We start from the raw sequence: 27394 nt of genomic DNA, 5'->3' as shown, positions 1-27394 counted from the left end.
GGTTATGTCTAGCGGAGAAGCTAACAACATGTAATTTGATCAGCTGATAGTAAGATAGAGGTAATATCTTGGTTAGTTGATAACAGAGCCGTAAACGGTTGATAATAGTAATAATTGTGTGCATGTCTTGACAATAATGTGTTAGCATTCTACAAGTGTTAGAAGCATAGATTGTATATGGTTAGAAGTGATATCAGGTAACAGCACACTTTGTACAATTATTTTTGATGGATTGTAACTGCTGATTGCTTCTCTTTTGGACTCTTGAATTTTGCGCGTTGGGAGGGGCAAAAGGAGTTTTTCCTTATCAAGTAGAGTAGTTGCTATGCGATTTGCCAGTGACATAGGCACCTCATTGCGGCTGTCAAAAACGTGCTGCCAAGCTGCAGGCCCTCCGCGCTTTATGGTCACCGTTGCTATACATATTGGACAGTAGCTCTAGCCGTTTTAGGGAGGGGCTTAGCGAAGAGAAAACAAGGTTCTTCTGGGTCGTTTGATATCTCCAAAATTATCAGTCCTACTTTTTTTGTTGTTGTAAGTTTTCTATATGAGGTGACTAGAGACGATCAATAATCAACTGTCCAGTTACAGATATTTTGGTGTCAGTTTGAGACTGAGAGCTGCAGCACACTCTTCCTTTTCCTCCCTTAGTGATCAGGTAGAACCATAGAACTATTGATACGCAGGTTTACGCAGAAAGTATCACCATTTCAGTATACCCACTTAAAATAGGCAAGGATAGGCCTACGTGTTAACATTTGGGGTTGATCAGTTAACTACTACATCACAGTATCCACTACAGCTAACTAACTAGACATGTCTTCATTATAAAGTATAACATTAATCATTGATCTGTGGAAACAATTAATTCTTTAAATAACAATGTTAAGGCAACACAATATTGTGTTTCAGTTTTCTACAAGCAACATCTCAGAATGTTAATGATTCTTTTGAATTTTGCAGGCTGGTTAACAGGAATCTTCAACTAAATTCTCGCGAGATATGTTGCTGTGGCTGGCTATTCACCAAACTTTTGACACGCATGTCTACGACCTACTGACGCTAACCAAATGCTGCTTTACGCAAGCAACGCAGCCCTAAACCGAGCGGGTTATCAAGGGGAATGTCGGTCTGTGTGTGATAGCTTTTCTGAGGCGGCTGGGAACGTCAACATAATGGGTACGTTTTCTGTCTCATTATCACACATTTACCAACGTGCTTAAGAAACTATTTGATTTTAAGGTCAGACTAACATTAATCTTAGTTCGAATAAGCCAACGCCCAATAGCTGCTTTTACACTCACTTTACTGAGAGAGCGCGAGGGAGGCATTTCCTGTGGATTTTTTCCTCATGTGTCATTCCTTGTACCCAGCTAGCTGGTCTAGCTAAGTCTAGTTGTTTAGCTAGTTTGGCGATATACATATTCATGCTGTGTCCGATTAATTAAGTGTGAAGTGCTTTGGATCGTATTATGGTTGGGTTGCGAACAAGAACACAGCTGAACTTCCTTAGCTTGTTGTCAGCTAGCGACATATAATGATCATATCACTTCGATCAACAGACCTCCCGACGTTTCCTAGCAAGATATCGCCAGCTAATATAGCCAGCTTCTTTCATGTACTTTATTTTTGTAGACATTACGTAGATCCTACTTTAGTGTTTGTTTTGTAGGCAGACATGTTCTATGCTTATATGTTAAATTTGTACTTTCAACAATGCTAGCCAACTCTTTGACGTTAGGGTTATGTTCTCCCTCTGCTTTCTTTAACTAGCGGATAGCTAGCTACAATATTATGTGATTCATGATGCGATTAAGTTAGTTACTCCTTTGCAGTTAGTACAACACACATATGTGCAACATTATGTATTTATCAATGACAACATAACGTTCAGTTGACGATAACTAGTAGGTCATCGTCAGAAAACGTTACCATTAGTTGTCAGCCGACGTCAGCTAGCTAGACAGCTTTCCATTTGCATTACATTAGGTCATTGAAACTGAACTAGTAGTTTAATGCTAGCAGTGGCACAGTCTGCATCCAGCTTTAGCAAAAGCGTCAAAGTTCCTGTTTCCTCCCAGATTAACCTAGATAGTTAACTACAGTAGATGTTTACTATGAACACTAGAAGTCAATTTATTTCTCCATTAAATAAGCAGGATGGCGACATGAAATTAGTATTTAAACCTGGTTTAATATTTTCACGCATGTAGTTAGCAGTGTTTCAATGTTGCAAAACATGTAGGCTTCAAAGTGGGTGTAGTGTTCTGGCCCTGTCATCGAGCGATAAAATCATGTCTGGTGTCATTTTTAAGACTAGCTGGTTAGTCAGATTCAGATAGGGGCTAAGTCAAAGAATGTGGAGATACATTTTAAAAATAAATCATGGTGTTGTATTGTGAGTGGCAGAAAGCATCAGTTTCGGGGGGTGTGTAGTTCATCAGGGTGTCTGTTAAGAGTTCATGAAAATTAAGAGTTCAGCCGTCCCATGGGCCCTAAAAATCACAGCATTAGGCAGCGATGTCTGCTTTGATTAAGAAGAGCATCACACATAGGCTAATATGTAATGTGCTTATGAATTAAAGCTGGCATTCTGCTTTGCACCTCTCAGTTGTAAGGTATGTGAATATTGGTCTAATTTCAGCTTAACTGCTGTTTGCTGATGGGTGCAAAGGTTGAGATGAGAAATATTTTTCAGCTCCAAATATCTCATAAATCAACCCAACGGAAAGCGTAGGCTAGGTAGGCCCTATTTATATTTGGTAGATTAGTCAATTCTGGGAATGAGAATGTCAGGCTTTCTCCTGGACCATTTTAGTCCTAGAGCTTTCCCCTTTGAACACAGTTGGATGTGTTAAACTGATGAAGGTCCAAACTAGTTCACTGTTACAGATGTGCTCATGCGACACTGAATTAATGATGGCTCTGACATTAAAAGGCCAATTATGCTGGAATGGAGTGTCTATTGATGTGTTCAAATCAGGTTCTCATCTAGTGCAGTGTCACTGGTAGGCAGTCAGCTTCTACATGACAAACATTTGAGTATCACTGACTTGACTTTTCGCAAATTAAAGGTCAGAGTTGTGTGTTTGTGTGTGGGGTGGGGGGGGGGGACTACAGGCAATTGAATTATAAGTGACTTCTTACTGGTTTACCTACTGTTGTGTTAAGCCTGTCCCTCAGATTACTGTTAATATCTCATTCAAATTTCAGTCTAGTTGATAGGGCTAGATGAGTATTCATATTTGTGGTTATCGTTATGTTTAGCAAAAAACAGGAAGCAATACTAAGAACCATTTGTTGGTTGCTGTTTTTTTTTTTTTATGTGGCTCACATCACAAGGTAGTTGTTCACACACAACTCGGGTATTTTAGGCACTCATTTTCCTCTCTCTTCTCCACTTCTTCTGTTCTGGAACATCGCCATTGCCACATGCACTCTTGATGCCTCCAACTTTGTGATTTGTCTGCCGCACTCCTGAACACAGCAGTAAGTATGCATGATTTTTATTGTCTTTTAATGTGTTTTCTTTGGATCTCCATTACAGTGGCATTGTGAAAATGATGGGAAATGCTGTCTTGCGCATTTTGTTTATTTTCTTTGTTTGTCTGTGTGTGTGTGTGTGTGTGTGTGTGGCAGCAACAGAAGAATTTGGAGGGATATGTAGGCTTTGCTAGCCTGCCAAACCAAGTGTACAGGAAGTCTGTCAAACGAGGCTTCGAGTTCACCCTCATGGTTGTGGGTAAGGACACCTCTTAATTTAGGGCTCTGAGAAACAGGACCCTGCAATCTCCGTTCAATATGAAATTTTCTGCTGCCTTTTACAATTACAGACCGTTGTTTGTTTTAATTTATTCCGTGTGATGGTGTGCAAGGAAGGAACTAAGAGAAGGAGAGAGTGAGCTGTGAATACAGAGCGGAGCATGTGTGCCTCTCTGGATCTGGTGTGGGAAATATCCTGTTGAACGCTCACCAAATCCCACACGTTCTGGACATTTTGGGTCACATGATAACCCCACAGGAAATGGCAGTCTGTCATATCTGTGAAATCAGCTCCCAGACAGGGAGGGGGTGATGATGGTTACACAGCAGTCTGATTCTGATTCTATTTAAAATAGTCTTTCTAGAGTTCTAGATTCTTTAGTGGTGATGCAGTGCAGTAAGCTTTGATGCATACTTAAAGCAATTTCTTTCTAAATCACCTGAATAAGCACAGCTTCATCAGCATGGCTTGGCCCATTGGTGTTACTAGAAGTGCTGAAAGAACAAGCGTGATTTACAGTAAACTTAAACAATGTCCTTTAAAGGCAAATTGTTGGCGGTGAACCAGGTGACCCATTGGGCTCAGCTTCACTTTGGAGCCCATCTGTTGGGACTATCTCTATACAACACTCACTTTGTGGTCTTAGCTTTCTGAGTCTGAGCTAGCCCTGTGAATGTGTGTAGACTGCCTGTCGGGTTTTACCGTTTCCCTTCAACTTGGCATGCACAAATTTGTAAGCTTGTACATAATCAAACAAGCTCGAGCTCTACTGATTTCTCAGTCGCTGCACACAAGTCTGTTAGAACTCCCCAGGCTTCAGCCAGATCCGAGTGATCTTCCCCGTGCTCCTGGACACCTCTTCGCCTCTCTAATGAGGCCGAGCTGCCGTCCACACAAAGGCTCTGAATAGGACGGCCTGGACAGGCCGTAAAATGGCACCATTCTCCACTAGTCGGCCCCATAAAGGCCTGTTTTCTTATCCTCTGCTCCCTCCAGTCGGACGCGGCGCATTCTTCCACCAGTTCTCCCTCAGTGTGTTTTTTTGTTCGTGTCATGAATGCCAGACACGCTCCTCTGTTTGCGGTGAATGCTATTAGTTCAAGCAGAAAAAGACCCACTGTACTGGCCAAAGTGCTCTGCAATCCCATTATTAGTTGGGTCTGAGTTATCCAAATGTTATGGTATGTTTGTTTCTGTTTTGGAGTGTTATTATATTTCGTGCTCATGTAGAGGCTTTATATTAAAGCAACACCAAAGAACTTTTCCTCTGTTGCACGCACTATTTGTTTATCCAGCACTGGTTTTGGAAATAACAATGTCCACAGACAAGGTAGAATATGTGGCATGATTTTATGAAAGTACGATGTATTGCGACATCAGATGCAAGTCACATTTGTAGTTTCTTATGTGTCATTCCATCAAACTACAGATCCGCTACCCGATCTGGCAAACTTACATAGTGCGGTTATTGCCGATAGAGGGCCGCGAAGCGAATGCAGAACTGCCGTTCACCCTGTTACGAGTTGATGAACCACTGAAACGATTTTGGAAACATTATTTTAAGGTAGAAAAAACTCTTTGGTGTTGCTTTAACAAATGTTTGTTTGTGTTTCACAGGTGAATCTGGTTTGGGCAAGTCAACATTGATCAACTCCCTGTTCCTCACAGACCTCTACTCCGCAGAGTACCCTGGTCCTTCAAACCGAGTCAAGAAGACTGTGCAGGTCAGAACTGCCTGTGTGTCCAAAATAGCCACGTCACTGCCTTCATAGATTTACCAATTTCCCTTTTAGCGGGTTCATGCCAGGGCCCAGAGTTGTTGTAGAAAGCATTCCTACTTTTACTTAGCTTACCCATTGACCCCTGCTACATTTGGACACCCATTTGGTGATTTAATCAATGTCACTCCCACTTAGAATCCATTTGGGTTGATGTCCACATTTCAGGAATAGTTGATTGGCCCACATCCCCTTGTTCTGTCATCAGTTGGGACTGAAAAAGCTTTCAGACATCATTGACTTCACATGACCTCACATTTTAGCCTTGTTAAGAGCCAGACAGACACAACAAGCAGCAGCAGTAGCACCACTACCAAGTTGTTGCCCCACCAAGCGTCTGCCTTCCCAGCATATTTGGTTAATAGTACAGTTCTGCATTCTGCATGTCACTACATGCAGCTGTTGGCTGGGACTGCACTATTTGTTTCGTTGCCTTGTGGATTTCTCAACGGATTTCTGCATACATTTAATTTGTTGATGGTGTTACACTGGTGGAATGGCCAAGAAACGTTATTAATCAACAATTATAAATGTCGCAAATCCCCGGAATTACGTTTTTATTTTTCCCAAAGTCTGAGTTGCCAGTGTGGAATGATAATGTTTTTTAACATCCAACCAGTGTTTTGCTTTGTATGGATGTAGACAGAGAAACCACCAGTGACCACTGTGCTTGCAGAATTAACCTCAGAAATCTTCTTCCTCTATCCCTTTTGCAGGTAGAGCAGTCCAAAGTGTTACTCAAAGAAGGTGGAGTCCAGCTTCTCCTCACGATAGTGGACACCCCGGGCTTCGGCGATGCTGTGGACAACAGCAATTGGTAAGGAGGCTTTGATTTAGGTGTCCATCCTTGTGCCGGTGTCCATGAGGGCTAAGGGCCAGGAAGTTTGCCCTTACATCAGGGCCACTCAGATATGTCATATGAGCTATGACATCACCTTACATCAGGGCTACTCAGATATGTTATACGAGCTATGACATCACTTCACATCAGGGCTACTCAGATATGTCATATGAGCTATGACATCACCTTACATCAGGGCTACTCAGATATGTCACAAGAGCCATGATATCAGACAGGGCCCAACGTTAACTTGCGTTACAGGCATGAGGTTTTGGTTGCCAAAGCCAACCAAATGGTTGCCATCATTAATGGCCTGTTATTTGTTTTGCGTACTCGATAACAATAACACTAATTAGTCTTTAGACACACGTTTGAATTTATTTCACCTTTATTTCACATAGCCTATTTCATAAAAGAAATAGAGACAAAAGAGGTCATACATGGCCTACTATGTCCCTTTACAAAACAGAACTATAGTCATTTGCAACTCTAGTATGGTGAGATTTCTGTAGTAGTTCTATGGTAGTGTATAATAGTTTTGTGATGTTCTGTAACATCATATCCTTACCCTAGTGAGCATGTTCGGAATCATTCATGTTCTGCATGGCACTGTCTATTGGCCCATCTACAGGAGCAGCCACCTCGCGACTTTAGCGAATCTCTTTGCAGTTCTTTTATGCTGCCTCAATCGCCAGTGTTCATCCAGTCCTTACATCCTGAACGAAGTATTTCCCAAGACAAGAGAACTTGTTCTGTCATTTATTGCGGGGTACGTTGTGTACGGTCGTCAGGTTAATTTTCTGTGTCTTTCGAAGAGTCCAGAGTTTTTAGCCTCCCATGCCTGCACAAAGCTTTTTCTTTTGGGCTTGAGCTTCAAGCTCCGAGTCCTCCTCGTTTCATTTCATTTTGCACTTTAACGTTAGTGTTGCTTATAGATGAAGTCTGATTACGTTTAATGGCAAATCAAAATAATTTAACATGTTTTGTTATTTATCTGTTTTGCCATTGCGAGTGAAAAATGCATCTCTGTATCACAACCCTGCGCTTCTGGGGAAATATAACAATTATGACTGAGATCGGGGACGTAGTCTAGTAAACAAATCAGAATGCAAATATAAACATCAAATACCATCAATATTGATTTAGCGGTATTGTAATGAAAATCATATTAAAAAGTACAAGAAAAAAGTGGGCTACAATATGTGGTTGCCACGGGCCAACCAGGGGTGATAAGCAGGTTGACACTTGTCAGAATTTGGTTGTGTTTTATGTGTGTGTTAGGAAGAAAAAGTGTGTGTATGTACGCACTTAAAGTATATGCAGGCACACATATTGATCTGTTTGACCTGTTCATCCACTGACCAAAACACCCTGCGTATTTCTGATTGTTGTCTCAGCTGGCAGCCAGTGATCGATCACATCGACAGCAAGTTCGAGGATTACCTGAACGCCGAGTCGCGGGTGAACAGACGGCAGATGCCCGACAGCCGGGTGCACTGCTGCCTGTACTTCATCGCTCCCTCGGGCCACGGGTGAGTGACAGCCGCACTGAGCCCCGACGCTGGATTAACCTCATAAAGAGGCTAGACACATCACCAGGCACACACACACACACACACACCACACTCACACACTCTGAGCCACTACTGATTTAGTGCTCTCACAGGCTTAAGAGCTTGCTAGGTCAATCCAGTGAGATGTTGTGACGGATCACAATCAAGACATTTTTTTATGATTATTTGAGAGGTTTATGTTTGTATGACTAGATAGTGTGTGCGTGTGTGTAATCCATGAAATCCTATGGATGTTTTAACAGACCTAGAGTTTGTCTGCATTGTAAAATATGTTGAGGTTTGTTCCAAGGTTTTGAAGTCAGATACATTTGAAGCTATGTATTTTATTAGTGCATGTGATCTAAATATACATTGTGTGTGCACATCCTGTGGGACAAATTCCCAGGATTCATGCTGAACTTGGGGTGAGTGTCTGTGTGTCTTATTACGTCTCTTCTCCCGTTCCCACTGAGCTGCTTGCTGTGAGGGACAAGCATTTGTGTTGATGTCCGTGAGGAGTACTGTGTGGCCGGTCATAGGCATGGACTAAAGGCCGAATCCCTCTGGACAACTCTATGGGACGCCCTGTCCTCATAGCCCTTCTCTCAGCACTCCCATCTGTGACCTGTCCACTTGACAGATCAACAGCATATGCTGTTTGCTGTTACGTTCGTAAACACTTGACCACACACATGCGCGAGATAAGCCGGTTTCCCCTTTTCTTTGTTTGACGTGTGTGTGTGTGTGTGTGTGTGTGTGTGTGTGGTGATTTTCAGTTGATGGCTGTTAGAGTGTGGTGAGCGTAATGGTGGTGGTTAAGAGGTGATGAAAGCTGAATGCCATGCCTGTTCTCTCGTAGGCTGAAGCCGCTGGACATAGAGTTCATGAAACGGTTGCATGAGAAGGTGAACATCATCCCCCTGATTGCCAAAGCAGACACACTCACCCCCGAGGAGTGCCAACAGTTCAAGAAGCAGGTGGGCTTGTGTTTTTTTTTTTTTTTTTTTTTCCATTTTGTTTTGTTTTGGTCATAGTTTTGTTTGTTTAGACAGAAGTCCATCTGTGTTTTGTCTTGCCATGTTGCACACACACACACACCATCTTGTTCTGCTTTTTCGGTGCTAAGTTCCATTTGAACATTTTCCCCTCAGTTTTATTTCTGTCTCCGTGCTGCCCACTGACCAAACTGAAACGCGTGAGGCCCTTGTGATTTGAGCGGACTCCCAGGGTTCGGCCATCTGGTGCGGAGGACTTAACGCAATAGGAGGGGAGAGGGTGAAGGAGATGGAAAGCCAAATCTCTCTTTCCTCCTCACTGATACCAAAGATCAGCTTAAAAGCTCTTAACAAGCTGAACTCATGCAGCACATACTGTATAGCAAGCTCAAATCAGAAAGTAATACTTTCAGGCTGTCTGAAGGGTGCAGACTATGCTTTATTGAATCTCTGCTGAAAGTACAAGTTCAAGAAGAGATTACTAATACTTGGCTGTAGGAGGCAGAGGCACTTTATTGTCACAGAAGGCATATTTGTTTTTAACATGAAGATGCTTGCTTAAAATGGTAAATTAACTCAAGGCAGCTTTAGAAACCTGTTTGTTATGAATGTGTCTTCTCTAAGCCAGCAGCCTGACTGAGTCAGGTCCCTTCAAAGCGCAGAGCAGCTAATATTTAGGTATTGGCCCTCCAGGGGGTTTAGTCAAATTAAAAACTGTTGTGTGTGTGTGTGGATTTCTAGAACATTTGGCTTCTGCAGGCTCTGCTCACAGGTCCTTGCATTTAATAGTTTAAAGGAATTCACACGGAAGCCAAGTGTTTTGACACTAGAGGCCAACACTCGCTGTCCAAGAATGCAAAGGCATCTTGTTACTAGCAGGTGTCTTGAAAGTGGTGGTTCTTGAGCCTGGTGGAGAATGATTTCAAACAAAGTAAAAAACTGATATTACTTGTGCTCCTGTTTTCCCCTTCTTCAACTGATGCCCAGCACTTCCAGCTGCCAGAGCTAGAATCAAATTAAATGTGTCATGAATTATCTTAATATGTGAATAGCTTAAAGGTTGTATCAGCGATTGCAGGCCCAAAATAGGCTCAAACATAAATGATCACATTCATTTAAACTTTCCTAACGATCCGCTAGCTGCCTGCCCCATAAGTACCACAAATGGTTATAGACAAATTAGTACTTCCCAGAAGGTCTAATAATATGCCTGCTCTGCAGATTATCTTCAAAGTAAGATGACACTTAAAATCTCCTCTGATAAATGGAATAGCAGATTTGACGCAGATTATTTTGACCTCATAGTAGCCCGCTTTCCCTACAGTGTTGTACACAACTGTAGATAGGAATGTAGTGACCTCACACTTTTTGCCATTCTCAGATGACTCAGTTATTCACTCTTTGCAAACAATTTGACTTCCATTGCATTGTGGATAGTCCTGTTGTAAGCTAACGAACGTTGGTGGACATGTTGCTGAACTCACTGTCCCCTTCCCAACAGATCATGCGAGAAATCCAGGAGCACAAAATCAAGATCTACGAGTTCCCAGAGACAGATGATGAGGAGGAAATGAAGCTGGTGAGAAAGATCAAAGTAAGTATCCACAAGACACTGCAGACATGCGATACATGGAGACTCGGCGCTTATTACAAATTCTTGAGCCCAGAGACTCCGCTCAATCTGCCCCACTCCTTTTTGCCACCTGAGTGGAGTTTCTTTTCTTCAGAGTTTGATTCTGAAGAAGGTCACCTTCATGATGGTGGTGGTAGGTGTTGGGACTGTGGTGGATCCGGCTGTTTAGGGGGGCTTTTGTGCTTTTTAGCCAAAAACCAGAAGTAGTGTGTGTGTGTGTGTGTGTGTGTGTGTGTGTGTGTGTGTGTGTGTGTGTGTGTGTGTGTGTGTGTGTGTGTGTGTGTGTGTGTGTGTGTGTGTGCGCGTGTGTGCACTGTAGAATTTTGCAATCGTAGTGCTAGATCTGTTATTCAGGTGCACAAGGTGGACCCGGCTGTTTAGGGGGGCTTTTGTGTTTTTTAGCCAAAAACCAGAAGTTGTGTGTGTGCGCACTGTAGAATTTTGCAATCGTAGTGCTGGATCTGTTATTCAGGTACACAAGGACTCATAGTGTGGGCGTTGGCCATTGGGTTTATCCAGAGACGTTCTAATGAGGAGACACAGTTCTCAAAGAATCACCCATAGATATGTATGGGGTTAGTTCGTAACACGAACAGGGCAGTCATCTACACACATTCCGCCCCTTCCAGAAATTGACATGTGAATACATTGTGCCAGTCATGTGGTATGTTGTGAATACATCAGGCCAATTATGTGTTGTGATCCCGCAGCTGGAGCGAGGTTGGTGTGTCGTGATTCGCAGTTTTGCCTGAAATAGATGCCCGATAAGTGCCCAAAAAGCGCTACAATATGGCCGCCGAGTGGAGGGACTTTCCTAAAAGGACTTTGGTTTAACTTTTTTTTAGCTATGCATATCCAATTATTATAAATAACTGTTGGAGTTGGAGAAGGATAGAGAAGGCATTTATCTAAGAAAATCACGTTCTCATAGTTTGTTTCTGGCCAATGTGACCAGTTTCAATTTTTGTGAACAGGAAAGCTTTTATTGACCTTTGTCCTTTCGCCCTTCTTACAGGACCGTCTGCCCCTGGCTGTGGTGGGAAGCAACACCATTATTGAGGTGAATGGGAAGAGGATCCGGGGGAGGCAGTACCCGTGGGGCGTGGCAGAGGGTAAGACACTGGCGCACGTCTGACACGCCATATATCATCACTCACTTCCTGCTTCAGTTCACCTCCATCCTTAAGAGTCATTTCACACCAAAGAGTCAAGACGACTCCAAACAATTGTGAAACTGCGGTGATGAATGCAATGCATGAATCATTCAAAGATGTTTCAAGTTGTCTCATGCAGTTGTAAAAGATGAAAGGTGTCAAATTACTGTTTCAAGGTTTTAGAATGTTTGTACTTCACGCCTCTTGTGACGTTGTCACTCAACTAGTCAAGAAAGCGTCAGAGAAGTACAGTGGGGTACTTAGAACCTCTGAAGAACACCTGTGTGTACAACATCAGTCAGAAGGGTACATATTAACAGTCATAGGGCACACAGAATGTAGATAAATAGATAGTTCCTTCTTTCCTTCCGAGGGAAATGTTTGAAATGTCGACTGACTTGGTTAACTTTACTAAAGGGTTGGAGGAATTGGCCTTAAATTCACATTACAAGGTGTAGCGCACACCTTTGAGCAGGAATGTGTTTTGTGATAATGATTGAATTTGAAAGTTTCTGGACAAAAGCATCTGCTAAATACCCTAGCAATAAATAAAGCTATAGCAATAACTCCCGCGAAGTGAACCTTTTTTTTTTTATTTTTTATTTTGTGCTGTGCATTGTGAAGTTGTGTGCGTCTGTACTAAAGGTGTCCGTAGACACAGGTGTCATGTATGATACTGTATTTGTTTATTTTTTTGTCCTGTCCTGCAGTTGAAAATGGGGAGCACTGTGATTTCACAATCCTCAGGAACATGCTGATCAGGTAAGGGCTTGAGTTAAGTGTGTGTGTGTGTGTGTGTAAGGGTGGGCAAGTCATTAGCACAGGCAGCCAAACTAAGCTGCTTACATGTCCTTAACTTTGTGTGTCTGTTGCCTGGCAGACTGGCAATATAATTGTGGTCACGCATCACGTTTTGGCATATTGTGGCATTACCTGCATAATACTGCAAACTAAAACACGGCACAGACTGCACTGGCAGCACACAGAGGCTTTCACATCTACACACAGCTAACTGAGTCATTTGTTCTTAGTCTGACCAGACCAGCTAGAGCAGATTGACCAGGTAAAACCTCGAACAAAAAGGTGCCCACAGAAATGATTAATACAAAGCACTGGATTTGGTGCATGATCCCTTTGCTGGGCCTTGTGGACCAAACCACGGGCACACGAAGGGGAGACCTCGGGCCTCACTTTCCTGTGTCCCACTTTCACCCCAAGAAGGGTCAAATCGGTACGTAATGGACGAATGAAATATGCAGGTCTGATTAGGCAAGAGGATATCATAAGTACATTACTGTCCAGAGTGCCTTTGGTATTGTGTGAGAGGGTGAGAGTGAGGTCTACCATACCATCAAAGCAGTGGAGGCAGTGTCCTCATACCTTTGCCACAGGGAAAGTGCCGTAAGGGATTGATGGATGCTGACTGGACACAGCATGATTTCAATTTAGCCGTAAGTGAACCACCAGGTAATAGTGCCTCACCCAGTCACTACTGCCGAGTGAATTTTGCCTGTTCATCTGTTTCCACTGTACAGAACCCATATGCAGGATCTGAAGGACGTCACAAACAACGTTCACTATGAGAACTACAGAAGCAGGAAGCTGGCAGCGGTCACCTACAACGGTGTAGACAACAACAAGAGCAAAGGGCAGCTCACCAAGTGAGTGTGTTGTGTGTGTTGTGTTTGTTTGTCGGTGTCAAGTAAGTCAGGGCCTATGGTGTTCCTTCACTGCTGTGCCATTAGTTATTTTCAGCGCTTGTGGTAACCTCACCAGCCTCACATAAACTCTGTCACCTTTGGTTTAAGTCCAATGTGCATTTATTCCACCGGCTTCAAACCAAATGCACAATTTCACACATCTGCTTCACTAGCGATGCACAAGCACATACCCGCAGATGCACACTCAGATTTAGGATGACCGAATGACACACACTGGTGTGTTGCTCAACACCCACCTGCCAAATCAAGCTTTGTTCATCACTGCTGTTTATTTTATTAACCCTTAATGATATCTATGCATTCATGATGTTATGTTGTGGGTTTGCAAAGAGGGGGACTATTGAACATAGTCCTTAAAGGAGAACTCACAGATGTCTCTCGAGGTCTCCAAATACTGTCGGTGCAGAAAACAAAAACAAATTGGTGCCACCTAGCTTGAGTTGCTGCAGCCAACAGCTCGAGTAGCAAGGCAGCTACAGTGCTACACTTTGTGGCTGTAATTAGTTTTTTTGTACCGACAGAACTCGGTGACCTCAAGAAACAGAGATCTGTGTGAAAACTCAGATTTTTCCCCCCCCCTTTAAATTGGCCAATGTTCAAGTAAACTTGGTAACTTCCAGTTTCACAGACATGTTTGTTTGAAAACGAGACGTTAAATTGTGACCTCTCCGCTCTCTTTGCAATACCTGGTCATGCTCATTCACTCTGCTTCTTTAGCGCATGGTTTTGATTTCAGCATGTTAAGTATGTGTGTTTCTGTTTTTTAGACTTGACACAGTTGACGGCATGTAAGTGGTCATTTAAGTTCCTCCAAACTCTCATGTTGTGTAAGGTTCTCTCTCTCTCTCTCTCTCTCTCTCTCTCTCTCTCTCTCTCCCTCTCCCTCTCCCTCTCTCTCTCCCTCTCTCTCCCTCCCCTCTCCCTCTCTCTCTCTCTCTCCCTCTCCCTCTCTCTCCTCTCTCTCTCTCTCTCCCCCTGTCTCTGCTGATCCCCCACACTTCCGGGCTTTTCCTTTCCCCAAAGAGTAGATGGTGTTGCCCTTGTCCTACAGCCCTTAATTGCCCTGACTTTTACCCGATTATAAGAGGGAAACGACATACCAAAGCTGACTTCCATTTAGTACATTTGCACCAGTAGATTTTTTCCCTGGAATATTCAGTAGGTTAAAGTGAAATATGACAAGTATTATTACAAAGATGTTCATGACAAGACACACACACACACCCACACCCAGGTATCCCCTGGGTCTACCTCCTCCTGCTCCATCTGTGTCCCCTCACTCCTTGTGTCTGTCCACCTGGGAGATGTGTTAAGAGTGTGTGTGTGTGTGTGCGTGTGGGGGTAGTAGCAGGGGATGTTAGATAAAAGTCTAAAAATGGCTGTTGGGTCTCAATGGGAGACTAGCCGAATGGATGTGGGGGGCATCAGTGGAGAGAGAGAAGAGTATCTGCGTTTAAAGGTGGTAGGAATCATAGCAAGGGGATGAGTGGCTGGTAACATATGAGGACAAGACTGTGGGAGCCCATGTTGCTCTGTGTGACTGACTCTCTGTGTGCTTTGTCTGCTCTCTCTTTCTCTCTCTCTCTCTCTGTGTGTGTGTGTGTGTGTGTGTGTGTGTGTGTGTGTGTGTGTGTGTGTGCATGTGTGTTGTCCATCCCAGGAGTCCCCTGGCCCAGATGGAGGAGGAGCGTAGGGAGCATGTGACCAAGATGAAGAAGATGGAGATGGAGATGGAGCAGGTGTTTGAGATGAAGGTCAAGGAGAAGGTGCAGAAGCTCAAGGACTCCGAGGCAGAGGTACATCCCTACCCTCCCAGGTTACCTGACTGAGCGGTCAGCGGTACACATCACTGGGGCTCTCATCTGCTAGAACAAGTTTGCTAGAATCCACTCTCCAAAGTTTTCCATTAGAAAAAAAGTCTTCCTAGTGTCTGGTAATGTCTTAAACACAAAGTAAGAATTTTCTATTTTCTATATACTGGCTACCCTTTTTCAACATGCTGGACAATGATGCTAATGGGGTAGCCAGTGCATCGAAAACTGAAGAAAAAAAACAAAAATGCCTGCACGGTAAGGCAAACTTACATAGTGCAATACAAGGCGTTCCGGGAGTGCCTCAGCCAAGACGCCATTTTCCCAGTACATCATCAAAATTATTTTGAAGTTGTTATTTTAAAGGGAGCAAAGCACCACATAGTGTTGCTTTAATATCCCACTTCAAACTCGGCTGGGCGTAGTCTAGACTAGATGTGCATCATGTCTGGTAATGACCTGATTGCGTTGAGCACATGCTGTCTCCTCTTCCCCTGGTCTGCAGCAGAACATTAGGCCAACACTAATATGATCCTATCTATTCAATATATTAAGGGAAATAATCCTGGAAATTTGAGTGTGGAAAAAGTGTGGGGTTTTGAAATGAGAGCTGTGTAGGACCCATGCCTATGACCTCCTCCTCACAGCTGCAGCGGCGTCACGAGCAGATGAAGAAGAACCTGGAGGCCCAGCACAAGGAGCTGGAGGAGAAGCGGCGCCAGTTCGAGGAGGACCGTGCCAACTGGGAGACCCAGCAGCGCCTTCTGGAGCAGCAGAAGCTGGACGCCTCCAGGTCAGAACCACTGCCCCTCTCAGTCGCCGGCAGCTCCTTGTCCTGTAGCGCAGTGGTTTCATCCAGTGGTCTGCCACCCAAGATATATATTTTTTTAAAGGGATTTTTATGGAATTGATCAGGACACAACTGCCACTCACCTGACGTTGACCTTGATGATGAGAATAACAAAGATCCAGTTTTTACATTTAATGTTACATTAAAGAAATTCTGGTACCAGTGTGTTTTTATAACTAAAACCTGGCAGATTTAACATTTGGTTTAATAAATGTGTAAACAACTCCGTTGATTAGTTTTTGATGCTGGTGCTAGTGCTTGTGTCATGTCTTCTCTGTTCATTCACAGCATTCTCTCTGTGTCTCTTATTTTATTTACAGAACTCTGGAGAAAAACAAGAAGAAAGGGAAGATCTTTTAAAACCGTTCAGATGGGAGCTTAAGTTGTACGTGCTAGCAACCCACAGCCTGGGCCAATGGCAGGGTGTTGGCCTTGGGCCAATGCAAATGCACACACACATACAGACCTTTACACAGGCGCACACACACACACACACACACACACTCACACACACTCAGCTTGGCGGGGTCTGTGAGGACTGTGCTGTGTGATGAGCTAAAGAGGGTTGAATAGGGGTTCTCTCTGGCCAGGGGAGTATCTACCTAATCCCACCTCATTAGGCAGGCCAAACCCATATATATATATTATATATACTGAATTCTGTACTCAGAAAAGAAAGGTTTATTTTTTGCTGTCTTTTGTTTTTTGTCCCCCCCCCACACCTTTAACAGCCAACTTCAAACGCAAGACATCTCTAACTGTTGCACAATCATATTTCTCCCCCGTTATTTGTTTACCCGTTATCAAACGAAAAGAGGACAAAACAAAACTTATCCTTTGTGATGTCATTTTTTTGTCTTTTTTTTTTTAGGAAAATGCCATTTAACTTTAACTTTTTTTTTCGTGTTGTGAGTATGAATTGCTTAAACCTTGTTCTCTAATGGTGTACCATGACGCATAGCCAAAAGAAAAAGAAAGTGCAACCTGTCATCTGTCACTCTTAAATCTTAAGAGAGAAGCCACAAAGCTGCCTTCTTCTCACAGCTGTTTTTTTAACTCTCCCAAATGTTTCCAGACTTAAATGCTCTCTCTGTCTAGCAACTAGCCTTGGACCACCATTTATAACATAATTGTTATATTTCATTTAGTTTATTTTTATATAAATATATATACCGAGCCAGCTTAAGTAATATTTTTTTGTATGTTAAGAAAGGCTTCTTGGAGAGGCTTGTGAATTGGATTGACCGGTTCAAATGAATTCATAAGGCAGATTATGCCAATTTAAAGAATAAAACATGAACATTGTCATAAGCATTTGCAAGGCTTGTCTGTAACTTATACACAAGTTACACTCACTGCAAATGCATGTCTGCAGCATATTTTTTTTGTTTTGTTTTGGTCATGTACTCCACTTCTGTATTTTTAAGTTTATTTTTCATTTGTATTGTACAGTCACTTAATAAACTTGTGATGATAACAGGTTTTTAGTTTCCAAGATATTTTTCCAGTTGTCATTGTGCTCTAGAGGGCAGTGTTGCAGTTTATAATGGTATCCATCGATCCAATTCGGACCTGCTTATGGTCTGATTAGTTTGTTGGTGCCAAGGAAATTAAATCACAAACCTGTTATCTTTAAACAATAATTTTATATATCAATGTTGATACAATTCATGGGTAGCTGTGTTTAGTCAAAAAAAACAGAGAGGTTTTTAATGTTTTATTTCCAGTAGGCTGTCAAAGCCACAGCTCCGGTCCGACATGTATTGACAACTATGAAGGTTTTATCTCCCAGGTTGATGGTCCTCCAAACCCTGAAGGAGACGACAGCTTGGTAATCATGCCACTAAACTTGCAGGTTGCAGGGCACCGGAGGGTGGTGAGAATACTCTGCAAATAAAAATGGCATGTCGATTATTTAAGACAGATGTCGTTTTAGACAAAGTCTCAAATATTCATATCAAGTGAAAACTGCACTTGCCGCTTTGCTTTCTTAGATTCCGCTTGCCCATTAATCCGACAAAAGACTGGAATTTCTGCCCTAAAATAAGGCAAACACACTAATCGGAAGTACCCTATAAATTGTTTTACTGTTCGCAAGTGCGTTAGAATGTGGATTCACAAAACAACCTACTGCCTCCTCAATTACGTAATATAAGCAGTGTTGGGCAAGTTACTTCAAAAGCGTAATGCATTATTTATTACTTGTTACTGTCATCTCAAAGTAATTTGTTACATTACAATATTACTGTCTTTGAATTGTAAGGCATTACACTACGTTTACATTACTTTCACCAAAATAACAGGAAATATGGATTTGGTGTTCTCAATAGATCTTCATGTGTTCAATGCAGCTCATTACACGGCAGAAGGTGATGTGGTATGGCATAATGACTGAGCTAGGCTTAAGGCTAACAAAAGAACAATATAATGGTTGCAGTTGTGGCTCATGGGACAATGTAGGCCCCAAAGGTCATTCACAACTTAATATAGTAAAATATAGCCATAGTGAAATTGTATGTTGACTTTAAATGGTTCTCATCATTGCTGGTTGCCTTTCCTTCCACTTACAGTGGTGTAGACTTAATGCAAATAGTTTGAGAATAATGGCTACCATATTTGTCTGTAAAAGCAACATTTTAGTTATTCTCACTGCTTGAAATGAGAAGTATAGCCTAACCATGTTATATCTGTTGCATGAATGGTAGAGATAACTCAAATTCCCTTTCTACAGTCATCTAAACAAGGCAATCAAATTCCAGGACCAGCATAGATGACTTTTTTAATAATTGGATAATCTTCTCTGGTGCCAATTGAGCATTTCTCAATTTTGGATTAAAAAGCAAAGTAACTTCAGTTACTGAGAATTGTACCGACTAAAATGTTACTGAAATTGTATTGGTAATGCCTTACATTACTGCATTACAGCAAAATGCAATGCATTACTATAATTACATTACTTTTTTAATGCATTACTCCCAACACTGAATATAAGAGCTTTGCGCGCACCTCTCCACCAGAGGAATTAATAACAAAGTTAGCAGGGATACAGCATGCGTTTCTACGAGCCTCTAACAATAGCAAGGGCTGCATGAACTGCGTAAAAACTGTTCACTAACTTTTGCGCGTCACTTGTGTTTTTGCTGTAAAACAAAATCCAAATCACAGGTTAGTATTAATACAGCAATTGCTTTTAGTTGAAATCAGACAGTTGAATAGCTGTTACCTGTGGATCTTTTCCCCATTAGACCGAAGAATTGTTGTGCACCGGGTTTCCTTATGATTCGCAGTAATGCCTGCAAAGGCTCAGGATCTAATAAGTGACCCTGAGAGGGGTAGTCCTAAAATGTGGTAAAACCTTTTTAAAAGGATGCATATTTTGTGGAGCAAGTCAGAGTTCAACGTGGCAAGCAGTCAAATTAAAGATGAGTTAGCCTACAAACCTCAAGTTGGAAATTTTCCGTTGACAAGTTGTCTTCGCTGGAATACAGCTCCTGGCAAAACATATTTGCCAAACTGCAAAGGACTATAATTGACAGCAGAGTTTTCATCTTGCCCTGAGAGCGTGCGTCAATGGACGAGCGATGCCGTTAAAGATGCAGGAACACCAGTATATTCTAGATTTTCAATAATTGAAATATGTCCTATACTTGACTATCCATTGAAACAAAGTATGAGAGTAAAGAAAATGTCTTCTCCACAGACTTTGATGTGCAGCATTGCAAGAACTGTGGTGCACTTTCGTCTGCGTCCCAGGGAGCGCGCGTCATTTATACAGTGCAAACCTACTGTCAAGTGGCATGTGTAATTATAATGTGTTAATTCGCGCCTTTACTCCTCAGAGACGACTATACCAACCCAGTCATGATGTAAATCGCGACCATTTGTTCAAACCCAATTTACACCATGAAAATGAGAGTTGGCATGTCTGGTCACCTCCATAGTCTGGATGGTGTATGTGGCATATATGTCATACATTTGCGTACCCTTGTTATTTCTAGCATGAACTACAAAAGGACAATGTGAATAGAAAGAAAGTGATATAAAATCTACATTTGATATAGGCAGCTTATATTTTTCAACCATAGTACAGCTGCTGGCTAAGTTTGCCCATCATTCTCGCTCTAAGAAATGTAGGCTAGTTAAAAAGTTGTTTTTAAATACTAGATATTTCACCAAAGTATTATTTTCCCTTCTGCAGCATAACTTCTGCACATTGGGCGTCCTGTAGCCTAACTGAAGTTAAATTTGAAGTTAATTCAATGAAATGATTTGAACACAACATTCTAGGCTACATATTCTGATAAACATATCCCATGTGCGCAATGGCAGTCAAATGAAAAGCGTATAAAATTGACGCCGGCAATTTAAAGCAGAGCTCTTCAAGTTCTGTACAGGACGCACAATGGAGAGATGGAAATTCTTCTCTTCATATTACCCATCTATGTATAGAGAACACACATGTTTTCCAGCCGCAGATAATCACAAATATACAATGATGTGGAGTTGTATGAGAAACAGAATATTCAATTAGCCTACATAGGCTAAATGATTAATATTCCCCCTTGCCAATTAAAATCAGCGCTCTATGCATGAAGCTCTATGCACACATTTTCTCAAATGGATAGCTTATTTGACCCTTTGAGCCACCGTAGGTTACGCCCACTTAGTTTAATACTACTTTAGAAGAGAAACAAGGAAGTCTGGTGTATAACGGTACTTTTGCACCATGACAGAAATTTGTCTGATAATCGCGTTTGTATTTTGTTTGTTTATTAACGCGTGTTTAACAGGATTTCAAATACAGGCATATTCATCGTCTAAACTGAGACTTTCCCATAATCTAGACGAGGAAAGGCGGAATTTGGAGCCGTTAATTCAAACCATCCACTTGAAATATCAAAGAAAACATAATGACATTACAGGTTTTGAACCGGGAGACAATGCAGCTCCATTTCAGATTAAGACATTGGATGGGGAATTTAATTATCCCGTGCAAAAGAAATCGTCCGTGGTTATCCACGCCTTCACTAACAAGTCGGCTTTCTTGGAGTGCTTGTGGTCCTCAAACGCCTCACTGACCGACTTGGTCGAGTACCTGCCCGAAAACACTCATGCATTGTTTTTATCTCTGGATGACTCTGCTGCTGAAGACGCGCTTTGGATGAGGGAGCAGGTCTATCACATTGCCTCGGCCTCTCACAGGTAGGCTATAGGAGGCCAGAATAGAACGCGTCCCAGCATCAAATTGACCATTACGCGTGTTGGCAGTTTGATGAAAGTGTCAATGTGTTTCACATGACTAAATCATGTTCTTACTGGACACAAGCGACAGAATTATTCCAATAGGTTAGTCCTCAATGCATATTCATATTCACGTTTCAGAATTAACTGTTTTTTGTTTTGTTTTGTTTTTTAACTCTCACAGGGGGAAAGATGTCCTCTCCAGATTACATTTTTCACCCGTCCCTGTTTTTGCGTTGGGCAACTGGATCCCGAAGGTCCTGTATTCCTGGGGTTGCAGTGGACACAACTGCGGCTTGGCTCAAGCTGTGTTCACTTCCATAGGTCTGTTGCGTTTAGAGGCTTTTATTTGTGAGGCTCAATCACTTTTGGAGCGAAGCAAGGAGGATTCCATGTCCACTAACCAAATCATGTACAGTATTCTCCCATGTTAGTTAAATTTGATTCATGCAAAACATCTTTGTCTTCCACACAGCATGGAATATACCGGTGATCGCCAAGCGACTGAACGCCAGGTATGATTGGTTGAACGGCCACTGGGACCAGAAACCATACCGACTGAGGGATGGAGGTGATGGTTGTTCACCCGCTTCCTCAGTTGCAGGTGCCGTTGCATGGGTTACTGATAGCGGTTGTTCATTTTTCACCAAGGTATGTCTGTCTAACACCATAGTCAGTAACAATGAATTCTAGTACACTGCAAATGTACAACTCTCACATAGCCTAATGTCAAAGCCAGTTGACACAATGATGCCAATAGGAAATATACTGCCAAATGAAGTGACATGTTTTTATTCTGCCCCAGGTGAAGAACATGGCAGCCTCTAAAGCAGTGGGAGTTCTGGTATATGCTTCAACTGGGCATCCAATCAAAGACATGGACTGTATTGGAGAGGAATGCTACACTGCGCTAGGAATACCTGCTGCCATGGTGCACTTAGAGGCATCTGTTGACAACATCCTTCGGTATGTTGTCTTTGTACTGAAGTCATGTTTTTTAGTGCACTCCCACAAAGCTGGGAGAAGAAGTGAAACTCAGCAGCTTGTTGCTACTGTCCACCTATCTTTCTGTAGTTAACTTTGCTCACACTTCCTGTTCTCAGTTCCTGATGTTTGTTCTCTGTGTGTGCATCCTTGTAAATGTCTTATGGTGTCTAGAGCTGGGAAAGAAGTGAACGTGTCTTTCCAAACCACTCCCTCTCCCAATTTCTTCTTTGGAATCGACCAGCAGGGGGTGCTGTGTGAGACGGGCTGGCTCCTCTACCCCACTTTCAGATTCCTCAGCTGGCAGGCCCAGTGGTTAGTGAACTTATTGATCAATTTTCTTTTTGCTCACAACATGCAGCATGTCAATACCATCAGAAAAAATCCAGCTACAGTAAAACCCATATGTGCTGCCTTGAGTCGAGTATTATTGCAAACAGAAACAAGTGGAGGTATGAAGTAAGAGATTTGAGGTTGAGAGTCCTGCAGTCTGCTGTCCTGGTCTGTGTATTGGTTCGTGACAAGACACACACACACACACACACACACACACACACATTTGCAACTTTAGCAAGAAAGATTGTGTGCTACTTTTATTATGTAGTCCATAACTGTAGAGCACTATTACTGTATACAGAAACAGTCAGATGTGTGGCCCCTGTAGGTTTGAATACCAGGAGGGCTTGAGGGAACACCTAGAGAGGCCAGCTACAGTCGTGCCTGTGTTTGACCGCGTCCAGATGCAGGGGGAACATGGGGCTCAAGCCACGGTGGACCTCCCCACAGGTCTGTTTCTGCACACACCTGCATTGTCCGGCCTTTTGGACGGCACAAGTTTGCTTTTTCCCCAAAGTCCCAGAATGGGCTCGTTTCAACATGCGTTTTCTGTTGCCTTTGGCAGGTGGGCTGGACTACAACGTGCTGGAGCTGGATGCCTCCCTGTCCTGTCCCGGCCGAAGGGATGAAACATGTGCTCACTGGGACCACACCGTGCAGCTGTTTGTGTGCTGTGACCACTTCAGCCCGTACTGCAACATGGAGCTGGGACGCTGGATCAGCGCATTCCGCAGGTTACACTCACTTGTAGTGCTTCTCTGCTTTTTTTACCTACCACTATTTTATTTTTGATGGTTCCATTAAGCATGTCCCATTTTTAACCCGACTCAATAAAAAAAATATGTATATTTAGCATTTATCCTTTTTTACCTTTTATCACTTTTTATTTTTCGTACTATTTATTCAATTTTTTTTAATATATTTTCTATGTTTTATATGTCTTATAAGCTTGTTATATGTTTTATAAGTTTTATATGTCTATTTCCTCTTATATCCTTTGCCGTAATGTATCAGTTTAGTAACTTTGACTGTACAGTATTTTAGTACATCCCCTGTTGTTTTTTAAATGTGCTATATAAATAAGCTTGTTTTGACTTGACTGACCTGTTCATATTCAACAGAGGAATTGGTCGTTGGATTACTGATGTGTCTCCGCTCATGCCCTTGTTGAATAATGGGAGATGTACGTTCACCATGAAGACTGTGCCCTGGGCCATGCCCTGGGTCGTGACCCTCAACCTTCGCTTCAGTCAAAGCAATCAGTCAGGTCAGAGGCTCACCCGTGTTAACATGATTAAAATGTATTTATGCGAAACAACAAATGTACACACAAACATACAGCCCAGATTTTTTTGAGGCCATTGGCCTCACAATGTAAGCAAACTGAATGCGTTGAAATTCGAATAGCTCACGTAAAATGTCTTTTTTTTTGTTATTTGGTTTGTCCCTGACAGTGGCTCATGTTCCCTTGGTGCTGCTGGCGGTAAGAAGGCCAATGGGCTTAGAGAGAGAGAGAGAGAGAGAGAGAAACCGAGAGATAGATATATATATAGAGAGAGAGAGAGAGAGACAGTGTTCCAGGAACTCAACAGGTGTCTTGCTAACAGTGGAGTGAAATGGCGAGAAATGAGTCTCTGGAGGGGCGTCTGGACCTGTTCATCCCTCTGCAACAGCCTTCAAAATATCAGCCAAGTCAAAAAAATTACCATTATTAATTACCACAATTATCCACATGGACATTTCAAGCAGTGGGGTTGTGACGCATACTGTCGTTAACTTGTTGCTTTTATTTCACTCTGGTTGCTGATGAACATCTTTTTGAACAAGGTTTTCTCTCCCTTTGTGCTGCAGCTTTAAGGGGGGAGTTCTAATAATGTCAGCCATTTTGTTCCAGCTATTTTAATCAAAGAAACCGGCAATGTTGAAAGGCTTCAGCCATTCAAATTGACATCACTGTTTGATGGAGGCACATTTGACAAAGGCTACAATAAGAGATTCCAGCCACTGAAGTTTACCATCCCAACCTCAACCAAGAAGGTAATCATCAGATGATTTGTATTTTTTGTACAGATAAAATAGCACAAATAGACAAAATAAATTGGCCCTTTATAAATCATTATTCAGTAAGTTGCTCTACTGTTTAATGTAATAATTTGTGTCAGACAGAACCCATGAGATTTCCTTAATAGGAACCCACAAGATTTCTTTTTTTCAAATGTGATGTCAAATGGGTGTCACCTTGACTTTTGAAACCATTTTGTTTGTGTGACAGGTTGAGCTGTATGCCGTCATCACTGGCCATGGTAGCGATGAGTATGGCTGTGGAGAGTTCTGTGTAACCTCGCACCATTTCCTGGTCAATGGCATCTACAATAATACCCGCATTTTCGACTCTGCAGGTAAAAAAAAAAAAGAAATGCTGTGTCCCTGTAGCCGAACTATTTAAACACTTGACAGTGGGGTAATTGTTAAAAATACTACCTAGATGTAAGTACTTATGTACTGATTTCAATGCTTATGACTAGTGGAAATGATTCAGGACCTTTAGTCAATAAAAAAAAAAAAAAACTCTGTTACAGCTGCTTCCTACTTTGGTTGAATCCACTCTCAGGACACAAGGTCTGAAAGTTGCTGTGAACAAATATTCTGACTCCCCGACACACGCTGTAGACAAGTTGATTAAGAGATCCCAGAACAGTTTTCTAGGAAATGGAACCTGTGAAATGTATGAAACTGAATACACATAGTCTACTAGTAACACAATGTTGTTTAACAGCAAACACGTGTTAAAGCTTTTCTGCCAGTGTGAAATGATGAGTTAAGAAGTGTTGCCAGGTTTGTATGGAATGGAAATGCTATTTGTGAGATGTAATATTTTGACTCTGATGCCCTGTGCAGGAAGCGCCCTTGGTTGTGCCCTCCGCGTGGCAGAGGGGGCTGTGCCAAATGAGCATGGCACCTGGCTCTACGGGCGCGGGGGCTGGTGCGACGGACTGCAGGTCAACCCATGGAGGGTTGACCTCACTAATCAGGTAATCGTTGAGAGTGTTATTGGTTCTTAATAAAACATTTTGTGTTTAAATTGAATTTTGAATAGCGGAAAAGTAGTACGCCCCAAGAGATGGTAGGGTTGGTTGTTAGGCATGATACAAGGCTTATTGCTTTTCTAAAACGTTACTACATATATTTGGCAAGATTTCATGAAATAAAGACACTGACAAAAGAAATGCAATGATTTATTCATAAATAATATAATAACCATTCTTCCACCAAAAATATATTTCTTGTAGTGGAATGGTTGCCAAGCAATGCAGAGACACAGCAACACTAAATTATGTATAATTTCATGGTGGAGTAATGTACAAATGTAATACAGTCAGAGTGAATGGTTGCAGTGTGTTTTACAATGGCTTTAAATGCGCTGTAATCAGGGACTTTTTCAGTCTTAATCAGTTATAGAAAGCTAATTTAATAACGAGGTATGAGCAAGATCCTAAGCACGAACATTGCTGGACTACATCACTGCTCCCACGCAACACACAATATTTAGTTCATGCCAGAGACACTTTGCTCATTGAGTGACTTTACACTATACTCGTCATTTAAATTAGGGCCTTTTATATGTAAATGTTTGTAACGTGTAATTTATATGTAAATGTTTGTAAATTATTTTATTAACTTCTACTGTCAAATAATTATGTTTCAACTTTTAGATGAAAACATCAATATCACTCAAACATTAACATCAATATCACTCAAACATTAATATCAATCAAAAATATCAATATTCTTTGAGAGGTTATTTCTATTTCAGCACAAGAGATGGATTCATTTTGAAACTTTAAAGTTTTTAGACAGTTATTCATAGTTTCAAGAATTTTGTCCGGCTTAAGTTCCACTGAAGAGCCAGTGATTTAGGGCACCATAGTCACCGTTCTTCCTGAAGGACTTCAGTGAAGAGTCTTGAGGGACACGTGTGACGTATTTTGAATGAGTGGATCCTTGAGTTGATCCTTGGACATCACGCAGCTGGTTATGGCAATGGGCCCAGAAAACAATAAGTTCTGTATTTTCGGTTCGGTTTCAGTTATTCAGACAGAATACATTATAATGTTATCACTGCTGATTGTTGTGCATAGTGATTTAGACAATAATGTCATCTAAACAAATTGAATCCTCTCTGACTCACTGTTACAGCTTGATTGGAGTGGAGCCAACAGTATCCACTACTTCGGTTTATATGAAGGAATGGACCCCAATCCGTCCAGCAACCCTGGCTACATTGTCATGTGTTCATATCTTGTGTTCTACAAATGATTCATTGTGTGCTTGTTTGTTTGTTTGATTGATCATTTAAATGGTTTGTGTGTCAGTTACTAAACCACTGTGATTAAAATCTCTATTTTTCCAACTGTTTAGACTATCTTTTGTTTATCACAAAGCATACTCATATATTCTTCTTTACACATGGAAGAGGTTGCATTATTGTAGGCAGTTTTATAAGAAAAGTAAAATTGCCTTGAACGTTTGTGCGCCTACAAACAAAGCCAAAGCTTTTCTTCGATATCTCTAATCAAGCCAAGAAATGGCAAAAGGAACTCCTGAATTGAGGTCACTTCAGAGTTCATTGTCATACTTTAGTGGCTAATTCCCTCAATTTTGCAAGAGTGTGATGTGATGACCTTGGTCAAGATTTTTTTGAGATTCTTAGTGGCTTCTTGGGCATAAGTAGGC

General features: G+C 41.9%; 3 protein-coding genes across 5 annotated transcripts; 2 read left to right on the top strand and 1 right to left on the bottom strand.

The window, feature by feature from the left end:
* The first annotated feature begins 1 nt into the window (after window position 1).
* Window positions 2-17581, top strand: septin7b (septin 7b). Of its 3 annotated transcripts, XM_048261641.1 has the most exons (16): window positions 2-60; window positions 964-1179; window positions 2023-2024; window positions 3640-3742; window positions 5381-5487; window positions 6258-6358; window positions 7780-7914; window positions 8795-8912; window positions 10432-10524; window positions 11579-11675; window positions 12428-12479; window positions 13253-13378; window positions 14206-14226; window positions 15099-15234; window positions 15897-16042; window positions 16420-17581. In XM_048261641.1, the coding sequence occupies exons 2-16, from the start codon at window positions 1071-1073 to the stop codon at window positions 16457-16459; spliced, it is 1386 nt and encodes a 461-aa protein (XP_048117598.1). In that variant the 5' UTR covers window positions 2-60; window positions 964-1070; the 3' UTR covers window positions 16460-17581. The 3 variants fall into 3 exon arrangements, with proteins under 3 accessions (XP_048117598.1, XP_048117599.1, XP_048117600.1); XM_048261642.1 differs by lacking the exon at window positions 14206-14226 and having other exon boundaries at window positions 9-60; XM_048261643.1 differs by lacking the exons at window positions 2-60; window positions 964-1179; window positions 2023-2024 and adding an exon at window positions 3468-3489.
* Window positions 17582-17725: 144 nt separating this feature from the next.
* LOC125306333 (protachykinin) lies at window positions 17726-19889 on the bottom strand. The gene is made up of 5 exons (XM_048261644.1): window positions 19540-19889; window positions 19323-19437; window positions 19216-19239; window positions 18078-18137; window positions 17726-17986 (listed from the first exon to the last, which is right to left on the bottom strand). The coding sequence occupies exons 1-5, from the start codon at window positions 19645-19647 to the stop codon at window positions 17943-17945; spliced, it is 351 nt and encodes a 116-aa protein (XP_048117601.1). The 5' UTR covers window positions 19648-19889; the 3' UTR covers window positions 17726-17942.
* A 903-nt stretch (window positions 19890-20792) lies between these two features.
* Window positions 20793-27072, top strand: si:dkey-256h2.1 (uncharacterized protein LOC337520 homolog). The gene is made up of 12 exons (XM_048260976.1): window positions 20793-21301; window positions 21525-21664; window positions 21816-21991; window positions 22146-22306; window positions 22499-22639; window positions 22989-23110; window positions 23226-23394; window positions 23782-23927; window positions 24555-24697; window positions 24933-25059; window positions 25559-25692; window positions 26858-27072. Exons 1-12 carry the CDS (start codon window positions 20826-20828, stop codon window positions 26975-26977), a joined length of 2055 nt encoding a protein of 684 aa, XP_048116933.1. The 5' UTR covers window positions 20793-20825; the 3' UTR covers window positions 26978-27072.
* Window positions 27073-27394: the final 322 nt, after the last annotated feature.

This window comes from Alosa alosa, chromosome 13 (genome assembly GCF_017589495.1).
Source record: "Alosa alosa isolate M-15738 ecotype Scorff River chromosome 13, AALO_Geno_1.1, whole genome shotgun sequence".
Taxonomy (NCBI): domain Eukaryota; kingdom Metazoa; phylum Chordata; class Actinopteri; order Clupeiformes; family Clupeidae; genus Alosa; species Alosa alosa.
Note: the sequence above shows the minus strand (reverse complement) of the source record. Positions and strands in the feature narration are given on the sequence as shown.

Excerpts from the sequence above, each read along its gene's own strand:
- si:dkey-256h2.1 (XM_048260976.1), top strand. The coding sequence starts at position 20,826 with ATGACAGAAATTTGTCTGATAATCGCGTTTGTATTTTGTTTGTTTATT. Across the intron at positions 21,992-22,145 it reads GTTGTTCATTTTTCACCAAG|GTGAAGAACATGGCAGCCTC; the intron begins GTATGTCTGTCT and ends ATTCTGCCCCAG. Across the intron at positions 22,307-22,498 it reads TCTGTTGACAACATCCTTCG|AGCTGGGAAAGAAGTGAACG; the intron begins GTATGTTGTCTT and ends TATGGTGTCTAG.
- LOC125306333 (XM_048261644.1), bottom strand. The coding sequence starts at position 19,647 with ATGAAAACTCTGCTGTCAATTATAGTCCTTTGCAGTTTGGCAAATATG. Across the intron at positions 19,240-19,322 it reads AATGGGGAAAAGATCCACAG|CAAAAACACAAGTGACGCGC; the intron begins GTAACAGCTATT and ends TTTGTTTTACAG. Across the intron at positions 17,987-18,077 it reads GAATCTAAGAAAGCAAAGCG|AGTATTCTCACCACCCTCCG; the intron begins GCAAGTGCAGTT and ends TTTTATTTGCAG.
- septin7b (XM_048261641.1), top strand. The coding sequence starts at position 1,071 with ATGCTGCTTTACGCAAGCAACGCAGCCCTAAACCGAGCGGGTTATCAA. Across the intron at positions 13,379-14,205 it reads AGCAAAGGGCAGCTCACCAA|ACTTGACACAGTTGACGGCA; the intron begins GTGAGTGTGTTG and ends TCTGTTTTTTAG. Across the intron at positions 14,227-15,098 it reads CTTGACACAGTTGACGGCAT|GAGTCCCCTGGCCCAGATGG; the intron begins GTAAGTGGTCAT and ends TGTCCATCCCAG.